This window comes from Peromyscus eremicus, chromosome 19 (genome assembly GCF_949786415.1).
Source record: "Peromyscus eremicus chromosome 19, PerEre_H2_v1, whole genome shotgun sequence".
NCBI classification, from domain to species: Eukaryota; Metazoa; Chordata; class Mammalia; order Rodentia; family Cricetidae; genus Peromyscus; species Peromyscus eremicus.
The window spans coordinates 51,640,317-51,655,592 of record NC_081435.1 but is presented as its reverse complement, the minus strand read 5'-3'; the positions used below and the strand labels follow the sequence as shown (position 1 = coordinate 51,655,592).

The following is a 15,276-nucleotide window of genomic DNA, read 5'->3' as shown; positions in this document are numbered from 1 at the left end:
TGTCTCAAAACAAACTTAGCAAAAAAGAAAGAAAAACATTTTTAGTCTACTCAATACTTTTGCAAGGATTTTGAAATGCTTTTTGCAACTACTGGGTTTGTCAAGAGCAAGGTATTGCTAAGCATTTGCTTTTCTCTATTGGTGCAAAGTTATTGGTTCACTAACATTCCAAGTGTGATGATAGTATGAGAAGTGGCATAAGAAAAACAATCGCCCTGTACAGTCACTTAGAAATATTATTTTAAGATATGGTTTCAGAACAACAGAGTCTAAATTCCAGCACTGTTTGGGGGAATCTGTTTCTTTTCTTAGAGGTTCTCTAAATAGTATTTCACTGTTAGAACAGGAAGCCTACGAGGTAATTCTTCAACTGTGTCAGGCAGCCATTGTGTTCTTCAGCCATTCATCTTATTAGCGCCCCTGATGCTATATTTCTGGTTGTTGCTCCAGAATGTCATAAGAAGCATCTGCCATAAAAGCAGCTGCTGAAAGAGCAAGGAGGAAATACCTAAAATGTCAACTATAAGTATTAAAGAAACATCAATCTTACCATCCCTTAAGGTCCATTCTCCTCCTAACAAGAAGTCAAACCACTGTTGTCCTCATGGACAATACAGTACCTTCCAAACTTCTATCCTGGTTGGTGCCAGCCAACTTGTAACTCACAAGGCTTATTTTCATAAAAACACTTTAAATCCCACACTGAAAACGCTCAGCAAGCTCACCAAATCCCCTTTTCTTATAAATACTATTTTAGCTAATAGAAAATGTCAGTAGTCAGCTATCTCCTTGGAACTTAGCTAACATATAACTCATTAACAAAGCTATGCTGAATAGGCATTTAATAAGTCACAGATAAGATGTGTCTCCCCTTGTGCACTGGAATCATGCTTGTCACATGTGCAACTCCTAGTGTAATGCCCAAGTCAGCACTGCTAATACGTGGGCCACTTCCATGTTGCAGGACAGCACATGTGACATTTCTGATAAGCAGGCCTTTTCTATGTATTCTAAACTTCTGGCTGTATACGTGTCACATCTTCTGCCTGGAATACTGTCTTGTCTCTCTCACTCCCCTCCTTTGCCTCACTGCTTAGGGCTCTCTGTTCAGACATCTTCCCTCTAAGGCAGCCTTTCCTGAGCAGCTCTCCTAAGATTCCTGCATAAATTTAGGTTAGTGTTCCTCCATGCTCGGTGGGGTCCCTCTTCCAAAGACTGATCACAATGCTCAGGGAATGGGAATGCTCGTCTTTGCCCCCAGTTGTTCCTCCATAAATATACTCATTTATTTTGTGATTTCTTGCATGTTAATATGCGGTCTAGCATAGTAGTGAGCTATTTTAATTTTTAAAAACTAAACAGAACAAATGATAAATTATAAATTGATTAGTAAATAGGAAGCAAAACAGGCCAATTGTGGAGCGAGGGAGATGGTTCAGTGGGTAAAAATGCTCACTGCACAAGCCTGATGACCTTGAGTTTGATCCTCAGAACCCACATAAAAAGCCAGATGAAGTGGCGGGCCTCTGCAGTCTCAACACTCCTATAGCTATGTGGGAGGTGGAGATAGGGGAGAGGGTTAGACTCTCAACAGGCAGCTAATGGGTGGTGTAGCAGCAGAAACAATAGGAGATCGTTTCAAAACATGGTGGAAGAAAAGGGCCAACCCTTGAAAAAAAAATGTCTCCTGGATTCTGTGTGTTACCCCCCCTCTGTCTCTATCTCTCATTATACCAAACAAATTAAAAGAAAATCAGGCCAAGTATGAAATTTCATTTTTAATGAGATTTTATGTGTTCAAAAGTCATGCTGTAATTCACAGAAATGTTGTTGAACTTGGGAGTCAGGTCCAGCCATCAGTTCTTAATATGTCAATAAAAAAGCCAAATTAATAGTGGAAACCAGAGGAAGGAGATTTATTCAATGTGGTCATACTGGGAAGAGGTACAGAGAGACCCAGAGAACCCTTCCAGTCCCTTGGAGGTCCTGAAGTGAGATCAGAGTTCTGAGGGCCAAGCATAAGCACATCTAAGTAGTTCTGGTCAAGGTGCGGTCTCACTCACCATTGACACATCACTGTCTGGGTTTCAGTCTCATCCTGAGGGACTGCCTGACAAGTCGTTAGGACTGCCTGCAGGAGATTCTCTTTGCAGGAGAGAAGTTCCCTTTTCCTTCTCCAGCATGGGATTCCTGGAGGAATCCCCATTTCTTTGGGATTCTTAGTTTCCACAGTCTGAGAGTCAGTTTGAGAAACACAAGTGTCTCTGTGGAACACACCCATTTCCTTTACTCAGGAAGGTATGGAGAAACCACATGTGTGGGAAAATAGCTTCAAACAGTCTGGCAACCAAATGCACACATTTTATGACTTAGCAATGTACACACAGGAAAAGTTACTAAAAATAATAAAATAAGCTGTAAAAAGTTACATAGATGATTTTTAGGGCAGTGAAACTCCTCTGTACGTCACAATAGTGGTAGAAATATTCCACGATGCATTTGTTCAAATCTGTCAATACAGAACAGCAGGAGAGGACCCCAATGCAAACTACTGACTGTGTGAAAAAGTCAAGTATAGGTTTATCAATTGTAATTGTTGAGGTTTAGAAAAGATGCTGCCCCCGCCATGCTGCTTTGGATGTAGATCACACATTGCAGAGAGGGGCTTTCCTAGAAGTTCCTTCACCTCCCCAAACATCAGGTCCATCAGTGAACACGTGGCCTTCAAAGTTTATAGTCTCACTACCCAAGGAAGACCCAACCTGTGTCACAGAAGGATCAGTGAGCATCAATACTACACCCGGAGTCCAGAGGAATACTCTCCCTGACTGTTGTCTGTGCTATAGGATCACTCTCCCTCAATCGGTTATCCCCATTCAGCCTCCTACTTCTTTCTCTACTATGAAGATGAAGTAGCCCCAGTCATCTGGCCTGTCTGCAAGTGTCATGTTTCCTAGGGTTTTCACATTTGTGTTCATGGTAGTAAGTGTGCAAGTGTTGCTTCTTGCAGCTACTGCCACTTTGTTTCAGCAACTGCAACCATGAATTCCAAGGAATATGTGGTCTTCCTTACGATGCCAGTGACCACTGTGGTGGAGATGGCTAGCAGGGAGGTCACGCACTATGTGAGTGCAGTGAATATAGAGCCAACATCTATATCTTCATTCAATTTTGCCACAAACCTAAAACTGTATGAAAAGGTCTACTATGAAGTTTTAAATAACTTTATTCAAAAAGATTCTAATAGTGTACTAGTAATAAAAGAAATGTTATAACAATTTTTAAAAATTGCCAAACAAAAAATTATAGATCATAGATTGTTACAGAAAAATAAGGGTAGATCAAAAAATATTAAACAGATAATAAGGACAGATCAGTAGCCTGGAAATCTTGAATTTTGCTAATTTCTAGGTCGGTATTATGTTTATTATACTTAAAAAGTTAACTGAAATAATAAATAAAAGGAAATAAATGGTTCAACAACTGAATTAGAGATATTAAGTCTGGCATACTACAAACACTAACAAGGACTGCTGTGAGTAAGAATGGCGGGTACAGATGAGCGAGGAGTCTGGCAACTGTGTGACTTACCGGACAAGTACAGGGTTAGGAGGACTACAGGGAATTCTAACAGAGCAGTTCTGAGGGAGAGCTAACCATCACCAGCTCAGTGTGGTTGTCTTCAGCATGCATACTAGCCAGAAGCACTTTATACATGAGTGGCCCATGAGGTGACCTCCCTGAATTAAGCTGCTTTTGAACAATCCCAGTAAACATAGCAAAGGCACATTTCTTAAAATCCGAACTGTGATTATGACCACTTATCCAACAGATACTATGAATGCCTCCTACAAAATCTGAGAGAGGACCACGATAGAACATGGTAGAAAAAGATGGTGTTACAAAACGAGGCAAAGCTCAGACGGGGAACGATATATGTGATGACCAAAACCAGAACCCTGAAAGCCTCAAAGAACAAACTTCAGGGTGTAATTTATGTTGTTAGAAGAGAAGACCCCAGGTCCCCAGGTCTGCAAAGAAAAAGTGACTGCATGTGGCTGGGTGATTGTAGGATCATCACATTATGCCATCAACAGGAAACAGTCAGCTAGAAGGGATGCTGATAGGAAGCAGGGGCTAAAGGCCTTTTCTGAGGCAGTTAAACAGGTCATGAGAAGTCCTAGGCTGGGCCCTGGCTGTAGACCTGATCTATCTTACAGGGGATCCTCAAGTAATAATAATGCACAAATTCTCAGTTTTGAAGACACAAAATATCTCTACCTCTCCTTTCCTCTCTTCCTTCTTCTAACTCTGTAAATGTTTGTGTTTCTATCAAATTTGCATTTTAGTAACATTCTCCAATTTTAAAAATCTGTTTTAAAACTGTGGTTGCTAGAGACTGGGGGTGGGTGGGGTGGGATAGGAAATGTTGTTCAGTTTACTAAGGTTTTTTTGTTTATTTTTTTTGTTTTTCAAGACAGGGTTTCTCTGTGTACTTTTGGTGCCTGTCCTGAATCTCACTCTGTAGACCAGGCTGGCCTCGAACTCACAGAGATCCGCCTGGCTCTGCCTCCCAGAGTGCTGGGATTAAAGGTGTGGGCCCCCGCCCCCCCCCCCCCCCCCCCGTTTACTAAGTTAAAAAGAAGTGAGAAACGCTACTATACTTCGCAAAATTGTGTTAACTATAGAATAATGTAACAGACACTTTAAAATGTTACAAAATTTTAAATGTTTTCATTATAAAGAAATGGTCAACTTTTGAAGACACAGAAATATTTGACCTGATTTAAATATTATAATACATATGCACCAAAACATGCTATGATATCTCACTGATATATAAAATTATATTTTTAGGTATGTTTAAAAATAAATTAAATTGAAACCTGGCATGGTGGCACATGTCTTCAATCCCACCAGCACTAGAGGCAGAGTCAAGTGGATCTCGGTGAGTTTGAGGGTAGCCTAGTCTAAACAGTGATTTCCAGCTAGGGATACTTAGTGAGACCCGCTTTCAAATAAATAAATACACAAACAAACAAAATTCTTAGAAGATATTCTGGGGCCTGGCATATGGCTCAAGGAGTAAAGGCCCTTGCTGCCAAGCCTGACAGCCTACATTTGATTCCCAGAACCCACATTGTAGAAGGAGAGAATTAACTTCCTCGGTTTTTTTCTAATCTCCACTCATGTGCTCTGCTCTCTGCTCCCACACAAAACTAATAAAGGTTAAAAAAAAAAAAAAGACATTTTGGAAATGCCGTTTGAAGAATCGTTTTTGAAAGACTCATATGAAAACGCCAAACTTAATCTTTAAAGAGTGTTTTCACTGACTTCAATGCGAGCCAAGAGGGAAGCCATATAGCATCTGAATAGGCTGGAAGAGGAAGCACACCAATTAGAGAGCTGAACAAGTAAATGGTATATGCTCTATGCACAATGTCCACTGTCAGAGGCATCCACAGGGAAATGCATTTCATATTCAAACAGCATCCTCTACAGTTGTCTGAAACCTGGAACTTTTACCCCTAGCACTTGTTATCATGTCTCTCACAACTATTTCACGGCAGGTTACCAAGGAAAGTTTGTAGGAGGACATCAGATTAACGGTTTATCACATTGAAGAGATGACCTAAACTGTTAGACACTTACAGATTCTTACATCTCCTCTGTACAGTATGAAATCAGAAATACTAAACGTTACACTGAAACAGGGAAAGGTATGACATGGCACTTTCTCAATGAGCATCAAGCATCCTGGTAAACAAGGACCTGGGTAGAATTTATCCCTGGCTTTGCTGTTAGCTAATGTTGTGATTCTGGAACAGGGTGATTTAAAGCACTGAGCTTCAATTCCCTTCATATTCAAATGGGGATATACCTGCCCCCTCTATCCACCGGGTATATTTTGAAAATCAGATAAATAAGACCAAAGCCAAAAAAAAAATTTCATGAACGAAATGTTATAAAATCATAAAATGTAGCATAAAAGTCAGGAAAATGACACACTGTTATTGAAAACAGCACTCATTTTGCAGAGTTGTATTCAACACTATTGTGAGTTGTTGTGTGATATGACTAGATTACTGTCTCAGAATTGTTAAGTATCTCGTTTTTCTTACACAGAAAAATAAGTTTTACTCAGTCATCACATCCTCACATGTAGTGTCAAACTTTTTTAGGAAGCATGTCAGAAGTAGGAAACCCAGACAACACTGGACAAAGGGGAGATATACTGTAAAATCAATCATGGAAAGTGCCTTCTCTTTCTGAGCTCCATTGTGAACCCATCACGGCAGCCTCCAGTCCTAGGGAATAAAGACAGTAGGACTCTATAGTCTTTGAGTCCTTCATTAAACTATTGATCTCTTACACATTATCCATAATGTTCCAGCAGCTCAGTCCGTCACCTGGTGAAGTGCTGGTCTCTTACTCCCTTCAATAACTTCATGGAGAGGAAGTCACAATGATTTATTTACCTGACATTTTCCAGTCCGGATGTCATACAGGGCCACTGAGCCATGGCGTGCTCCAACTGCAATTCTGTGACTCCGTTCATAATAGCTGACCATGTAGAACCTGAATTGAACATTTTCACAGCAACAACAAAAACAAAAAGCCAGGTGAGATTGCCTGCACATGGAAGACAAAGCCAATACTCTCAAAGATTAAAGTCAATGTGCACACACGCACGTATGTATCTAAAATACATACACACATATATGTATTTATATGTATATAAAAGCTTTAATCTCTTTATATCTCTATTATTTCTAAATAAATACATCTGTAATCAACATGGAAATTTTAAAATAATGTTTCCCTTTAGTAATAAGTACTTTTGAAAAATCACCTAAAATGGAATTGATGGAGAACACTAGCCTGCTGAAAAATTTCAGCCAGCTCTAGTGGTTCACATCTATAAACCCAGCACTTGGAAGGGTGAGGCAAAGGACTGAGGTGAGTTTGGGCTAGTGTGGCCTAAACTGTAAGTTCCAGGCCAGCAAGGACTACAGGGTAAGGACCATGTCTTTAAAAATTATTTTTGACAGCAAGCAATTTTATCATCATAAATACACTTGAAAGCTTGAGGCACGAAGGGGCAAAGGCAAAAAGATAAATGTGAAAATTCAGTTTTATGAAAATGTTTGCAAACATTTCTATTTGAGCAGAAGTGAGAAGGGTTTTGAAAGACTCACATATTCAATTTAATTATGCTCTCATGGCTTGTTATATAACTAACAATATATGCATTCTCAATATATAATAATAACAATATATAATAATAACAATATATAACAATAATAAAAGCCTACATGAATAGCATGTCTCCTGAATTCTCATCATTAATTTAAAATGACCTTAGAAAGCTCTTCACCAGAAAAAAAAATCCTGAAAATTTCCAAGATCTTCCATATTTACTAAATTTACTAACTTGGTTAAATAACCAAGGTGATGGGCAATATGAACAAGTATATTTGTTATTTTTGTTCCATTAAATAAAAACGAATTCCAGAGTAGATGGCATGGAAGTTGTAAGAGGTTGACTTATTTTTATTACACTCTAGATGAATTTTCAGGAATGGATTAAGTATTTGGATTTCTGATCTAAGCCCTATCATAATGATATCAAGTCATATATGGCTGGGATCTATAGGAGGCAGGAATGGGGGGTGAAATGGGGGGAAGGGGAGTGGGAGGAGGGACGATAGGGGAATCTGTGGCTGATATGTAAAATTAAATTAATTATAAAATAAAAAAAAGGGAAGAAAAACTACAATGTATTTTTGAGGTAAGATACAGGACAGTTCTGTAATTCTAGGAAGAGAGGCTGAGGGACACAAATTTGAATGTTATCAGTAGGGGCTTTGTGGAAGGATAGGGCTTTATTTTCAGTAATATAGAAGGCAGACACTACTTGTGAATGCCCTGCTGGCCATACTGTTCACAGGAAGTAGTATATTATTCTGCTTCAATAAACACTGGGAATCTGCATTCAAAATCTAATGTTCTCATAATTGAAAATTAATATGCTTTAGAAGAGTTTTTAAACAGTTGCTGTTTTGATATTAGTAACTATATCTGTCTGAGTTTTGGATGTCATGGTATCTATATCTGCATTAATATTGGCATCCATCTCTGTATATATATACCCATAGGTAATTTACATCTCCTTACAGTAACATGAAGTTTAATTTCTCACACGTGTTTTAACAAACATTTGTTCTTTGTAGTTAGTGACTATAGAGAAATAAAATTTACAGTGGCATTTTATCTATTATTTGCAAAAATTTAATAGCTATACTGCCAAAATCCTACTGCAAAACAATATTATCATCTTCAAAATAACATTTTTCAAAACAAAACACATTTGTGATGACAGAATCTTAAACTAAAGGTTTTGTTACATTACCTAATCTTTATGCTTTGGATATCAACCCCATCCTTCTAGAGCATCTATAAACACCATTATTTATGGGATAAAAAAGATTAAATCTATTCTTGGTATCAAATCTTTGGTCTGCCTGAAAGGACCATATATTACATTTCTAGCATTTTTCATTCTCTGTAATTTACTACTTGACTAACATTTCTAAAAAACACTTTAAAGATTTCTGGGCAGTGACAGGCTCATGGACTGGTTTTGGCTTAGAGTTTTGTATTAAAATTTCCTTCCTGGTTCTTGTAATAATAAAAAAATCCTATATATGTTAGTCTGCTGCTGCAGGAACCCACCATCTGCTGAAGCCTCTCGGGTCCCCCATACCCTAGACTACATTCTTCTGGAAGCAGTTCTGCATGTGAGCATTGTACGTCCTGGGGATGGAGAGATATGCATCCTCTGCCCCCACCTCTGACGGCATCAAGGGGTTGAGGCAGGAGTCTACTAGAGTTTTTAATATTGTTCTTGTCTTCATCCAATCCCCAGGAAAGTCCCAAGTTTTCTAGAACTTTGGCATCTCAGTGATCAGGTCACTGTGATGGTAAGAAGACACTGAGGTGGCAATTACTAAACTGGCAAGAACCTTTTTGTTAGTATTTCATTTGTGAAAAAATGTCCTAACAAAAGGCAACTTAGAGGAGAAAGGGTCACTGTGGCCCACAGTTCCAAGTTACAGTCCGTCATTGCCTGGAAGTCAGGCAGCAGGAACTTCAGAGAGCTAGTTACAAAAATTCACAGTTAAGATCAGAAAGAAATAAGTAAACACATGGTTATTGATCAGCTCACTTTCTCCATTCTTATACTGGCTACCAAGTCTAGAGAATGGTGCCGTCCACAGTAGACACGGTCTTCCCACATTAGTTACCATGTTCAAGACAATCCTACACAGACATGCCACAGCACAATCTATTCTAGATGATTCCTCACTAAGACTCTTTTCCATGGTAATTCTAGACTGTGTCAGGTTGACAGAACTACCACACCCACCTACCCTAGTATTTATCATCTACCAGGTGGGCTCAAAGGAAACTGCCCAATCAGAGCCAGCATTAGCAAGGGAAAGGATGTGGGTATTGATGGAAAAGGCATTTGTTGCTGGGGTCAAGGTGGTCATTATTCAAAATGTTTAAAGACTTTGGCTATTGTCCACATGTGGATTATGGTTCTTGTCAACCATGAATTACATCACACCATTTTTTGTTCACAGCTGTCCTTCAAAGCTCTGGGACCTCCCCTTGGGTTCCTTTGGCTTTTTCTGATCTAGGAATTGCCATCCCCTTGCACATTCTTGGATATGCTCATAGCGCTCCCCCATTTCTAAGTCTTTCTGTTCCTGGTACCTGGAAAATCTCAATGGCCCATCATCTTAGCTGCTCATGCACTCACTTCACCAAGATCCCATTCTGAGGTTATCGGGATAAAAAATGTCTTCATAAACCACCCTATTTGATAAAGTAGCCCTTCCCTATTGCTCTCTAACCCAACATCCTATTTTTAAACTTAATCCATCACCTCTGAAATATTCAACAGCGATTTTTGCCTTTTATAAATCAAAAGTTGTTTATTTTCCTCCATCAGAGACTGCTGCTAATTGGGGCTTAAATATGGATCAAGCAAGCAAGATGCAATAGTAAGAAGTTTAGTGCAGCTAAGATCCAAACACAATGCTTACCCTTTAATGAGCAGCATGTGAACTGTGTTAAATGTTCACTTTTAAGATGAACTAATTTTCCATAGGGTCTAAAATAACAATTGAGGTAGATATAGTGGAAATAAAAATTGCCCCAAAAAGTCAAGCAGAAATCGACAATTATGCTGTCTGCCTAGTGATCCTTTAAAAATATTTGATGAGGATAAACAATGGCAGATTTACAATGTTATCTGCCACGGCCCTGGAGCCTGGGTACCTTAGCAAAAAACTGACAGTTACAGCTTAATGATCTTTTAAGGTTAGAAATAACTGCATAGGCTGAAATTTGAAAAGATGAATATAAGTAGTCTAGATTATGATATATACAATGAAATGTATTTTTCATTTTCCTGGGGATAAAAAGGATTCTAAGAATTTGTAAAAATACTAATACTAAGCCAGGCAGTGGTGGCGCACGCCTTTAGTCCCAGCACTCGGGAGGCAGAGGCAGGCAGATCTTTGTGAGTTCGAGGCCAGCCTGGTCTACAGAGCGAGATCCAGGAAAGGCACAAAGCTACACAGAGAAACCCTGTCTCGAAAAAACAAACAAACAAAAAAATACTAATACTACCACATACTAATTTCAGTGAATGAGGCATTGTCACACAAAACATAATTAAAACTCAGTATTAAATATTAGAACAAGCTGTTGGGGAATAGTGGTACAATTCAGTTCTCCAAAGTTGTATTTGTGAATTCAGCTATTCAGGAGCAATTCACAATGGGGTGTACCCACACTACATTGGTAGTCTGTGACCTAAAATACAATGTAAACTCTAGCCCAAGAGCTCACTTTGCTTGACAACTCACCTCTAAATAGCTGTGGTATTTTCCAATTATGGTTCTGTTTGAATTGATAAACTTTTATCTTTATTGAAAATGGCCCTCAGTGAGCACGGGGGTTCATTCACACTTGTAATTCCAGCACTTAGGAGATAGAGGAACTCAGTAACTTTGAGACCAATCTGTTCTATATGGCAAGTTCTAGGTCACTCAGGGTTACATAGTGAGATTCTGTCTCAAAATAAAAGGAACATGGCAATGAAATGACTCTTAATGACGTAATGCTACACCCATAGACCAGTGCCTCACCAGATAAGCTTTTCTTTCCGTAGATGAGAACAAACACAGAGACCCACAACTGGACAATGTGCAGAGAGTGAGGGACTTTAGAGCACTCAACCCTGCTGTGGGATGTTCTGTATGTCAAATGTGTTGCTCTGATTGGTTAATAAATAAAACACTGATTGGCCAGTAGCCAGGCAGGAAGCATAGGCAGGACAAGCAGAGAAGAGAATTCTGGGAAATGGAAGGCTGAGGCAGAGAGACACTGCCAGCTGCCGCCATGACAAGGAAGATGTAAGGTACCGGTAAGCCACAAGCCATGTGGCAAAGTATAGATTAATAGAAATGGGTTAATTTAAGATAGAAGAACTAGATAGCAAGAAGCCTGAGCCATTAGGCCAAACAGTTTAAATAATATAAGCGTCTGAGTGGTTATTTTATAAGTGGGCTGTCGGACTGCTGGGCTTGGCGGGACCTGCAGAGAAAACTCTAGATACACAACCCTAATGGGATATCTTTATCAACACCCATCTTCCCCAAAGGCTCAAGGATCTATGTGGAAGAGCAAGCAGGAATAGTTTATGAGCCAGGGGACAGTGGACACCAGAAGAACAAGGACCTTTGAATCAACTAAGTAAGGTACTACAAGCTAATAGAGACTAAAGCAGCATCAACAGGGCCTAGATGGGTCTACACCAGGCCCTCTGCAAATATATTACAACTTTTAGCTATATTTAAAATACTAGCTTTATAAAAATACAAATATTAGATTTGGGCTTAGTATTTTTATGGGTCTCCTGACTGTGAGAACGAGTGGGTCTCTGACTCTTGTGTCTGTGCTCTTGGGACTCTTGCCCTCCTATTGGGTTGCCATGTCCAACTTAGATAGGATAGTTTTGCTTCATCTTATTGTATTTTATTTTGTCATGTTTGGTTGTCATCTCTTAGAAGGCTGTTCTTTTGTAATGAGAGACAGAAAGGGAGTGGATCCAGAGGGGAGGGGAGGTGGGTATGAACTGGGAGTAGAGGAAGGGAAAACTATAATCAGGATGTATTATATGAGAAAAAAATCTATGTTCAATAAAAGGAAAAAAGAAAAGAAAACCTTTCAAATTTAAAAAGCCAATTTAGAATAGATAAGAAGAGGAAACCCATGCAACCCTCAGCAAAACTTTGATTTGGGAGAAAGACAGAGAACTATACAATAACTGAACTATGTCTTTGGTAATCTGCAATGATCCTATGACATTATATGACACCATTCAAGATGCAAAAAGAAATGTTCTTTGCCTAATACAGAATTGACTTTAGTTTAATATGAAACCACTTTAAGTCTATAAGAATATAGAAAAAGTTGCATATATAATGTATAATCTGCCACATGAAATGCAGTTAACATAGAGTCCTAACTATGTATCAGACACTATCTTAAATATTTGTATATGTCTATCTTTATAAGTAGCAGAGAAAACTTCAGAATACATTATAAGCAATTCTGAACCTAGTTGCTTTTAAAGGTTATTGATACTGAGTTAAGTAATTCATAAGCTTTTGACTCTTCTGAAAAGTTAAAGCAATATATTAAAAAAGCCTCTTCAAAAATATCAATATATATTCATTGTAAGCACATTTAACATATATGCATAGTTTCAACCTATACATAAATTTAAAGTAAAGCTTTTGAATGTTTTACTAAAAACAAATGAAATATGCTTGAGGAGATAGATAGGTACTTTAAAATATTATACAATGTATACACATATCAAAATATCACATGATATCCCATTAATATGTACAACTGCATACTATGATTTCTTTTTTGAGACAAAGTTTCTCTGTGTAGCTCTGGCTGTCTTGGAACTCACTTTTGTAGACCAGGCTGGCTTCAAACTTATAGAGATCTGCCTACCTCTGCCTCCTATGCTGGGATTAAAGGCATATGCCACCACAGCCTGACTCATACTATGAATTTTTAGAATTAATTAAAATTATGAAGAGAAAAAGCACAATGAAATATCACCCCAATTCCAGTTAAAATGGCTATTAGTCAAAAAGGCAACTAAATAGCAAATGCTGGTAAGGATGTAGAGAAATAACTCATGCATGGTGGGTACATCATTAGTACAGTCATTATGAAGAACATTATGGATGTTCCAAAAAAAGAAATGATAGCAGTAAATAAAGGAAGTATCTGCAAACCATGTTTATTGATCAACTATGTACAATGTCAAATGAAAATTACCCTAGATGTCCTACATTGGATGAGTACACTAAGAAGTGCTATATATATATAATGGAATATCTTCACCCATATAAAAGAATGTTGTCCTATTATTTTCAGTGAAGATGGAACTCAAGACATTATGTTACATGAAATGAGTCAAACCTAAAGACAAGTACATATGCAAATGCTAAAAATGACCATCTGAATGTGAATGGTGATTACTGGAGGTTGAGAGGCAATGAGGACTGGGAAATTTGGATATAGCTACCAAACTACAGGTATCTAGAAACCGTTCTAGAGTGTACAACATGGTGGCACAGTGGGGTGATTACGGTTCACAGGAAACCATTATACACTTTAGGAATAACAAGAAGAGGATGGCTCAAAGGCTCCAAACATGAAGTGACAGAAAGATAGAAATACTACCTGATTTGATAAGAACATACAGATTTAAATGTCACATTTTCCTGCAGATATATATAATTATTGTGCACTAATCAAAAGTTTAAAAATGGAAATGTTCACTTCCTTAATTTGATCATTATATATTATAAATATGGATTATCATACTCTTACAAACACAGTGAATTTTAATTATAATTGTAATTTTTAAAAATAAGGTAGTTCTTTCTTCTCATCCCCACCACCTTACAAGTAATCTCTGGTAATTATTTAGAGACTCTCCCGTGAGTGTTTTTCACATTTACTACACCTCATCATACATTTTCCCCTGCAGGGCGGTATCTGCTTCTGTGTTGTAGGGATATGCTCCTCTATCAGTACACATGGACCACATGGATCTTCCTCACAGCTGCACTGCATTCAGTGGGCATGCCGTCTACTACTTAACCATTCTTTTTCTGATAGACACATAGGCTATATCATGTCATGGATCTAGGTGAATATTTTTGCTGGACAGATTAATTAAAGTAAGATCAAATAATAGGCACACTTAAAATTTAGATAGGCAATGCCAAGAGTGGTGGTATTGTGTTCCCCAAAATATTGTACACCCTCATAAACTTATCTGGGGTCAGAGAACAGAACAGCCACTAGATACAGAGGCTAGAAAATGGTGGCACTCACACCTTTAATCCTAGCCTTCTGGAGGCATGGATCTCTGTGAGTTCAAGGCCACACTGGAAATAGCCAGGCATGGTGACTCACGCCTTTAATCCCAGGCAGTGACGGCAGAAAGCAGAAAGGTATATAGGGTGTAAAGACCAGAAACTAGAAGCTTTCGGCTGGTTAAGCTTTTAGGCTTTCGAGAAGCAGTTCAGCTGAGATTCATTTGGATGAGGACTCAGAGGCTTCCAGTCTGAGGAAGCAGGATCAGCTGAGGAACTGGCAAGGTGAGGTGGCTGTGGCTTGTTCTGCTTCTCTGATCTTCCAGCATTCACCCCAATAACTGGCTTCTGGTTTGTTTTTATTAATAAGAACTTTTAAGATTCCTACTAGAGCTAAGTTCCTGAGACACTCACCAAATGTCACGCTCATTTGGAATCATCACATTTTTTTATGGTTTTTTTTTTTTTTTTTTTTTTTTTGCCAACAGGAGGGAAAATAAACGGCGTTGTACTTTTGTTCTAATTTGTATGCAATATATTTTTTAGATTGATCTACATGTTTATACTCTGCAGGATAAGCATATGCAAGCTTTATTAATAATGTAAGGAAAATCTCCTTAAAATTTAACCAATAGAACCCTGCATCCCTTTGTTCGACATGAAGAGTGACTAGGATTGAGACATTCAGGATGTGGTCTCAATAAACCATGCGGAAAGCTCTAACTCCCAACACAGGTACTGAATCTCCAGGAAAGAAGACAGGATTTCTGCAGGGGAGCAAGCATGG

At 38.4% G+C, this 15,276-nt stretch overlaps 1 protein-coding gene across 1 annotated transcript in view; it reads right to left on the bottom strand.

Annotated features, from left to right (window-relative positions):
- Wdr7 (WD repeat domain 7) overlaps positions 1-15,276 on the bottom strand; it is a 290,638-nt gene that overhangs the window by 43,239 nt on the left and 232,123 nt on the right. The window contains exon 25 of the mRNA XM_059246685.1: positions 6,480-6,579. Coding sequence (XP_059102668.1) covers positions 6,480-6,579 — 100 coding nt within the window. The remainder of the gene's footprint in view (positions 1-6,479; positions 6,580-15,276) is intronic.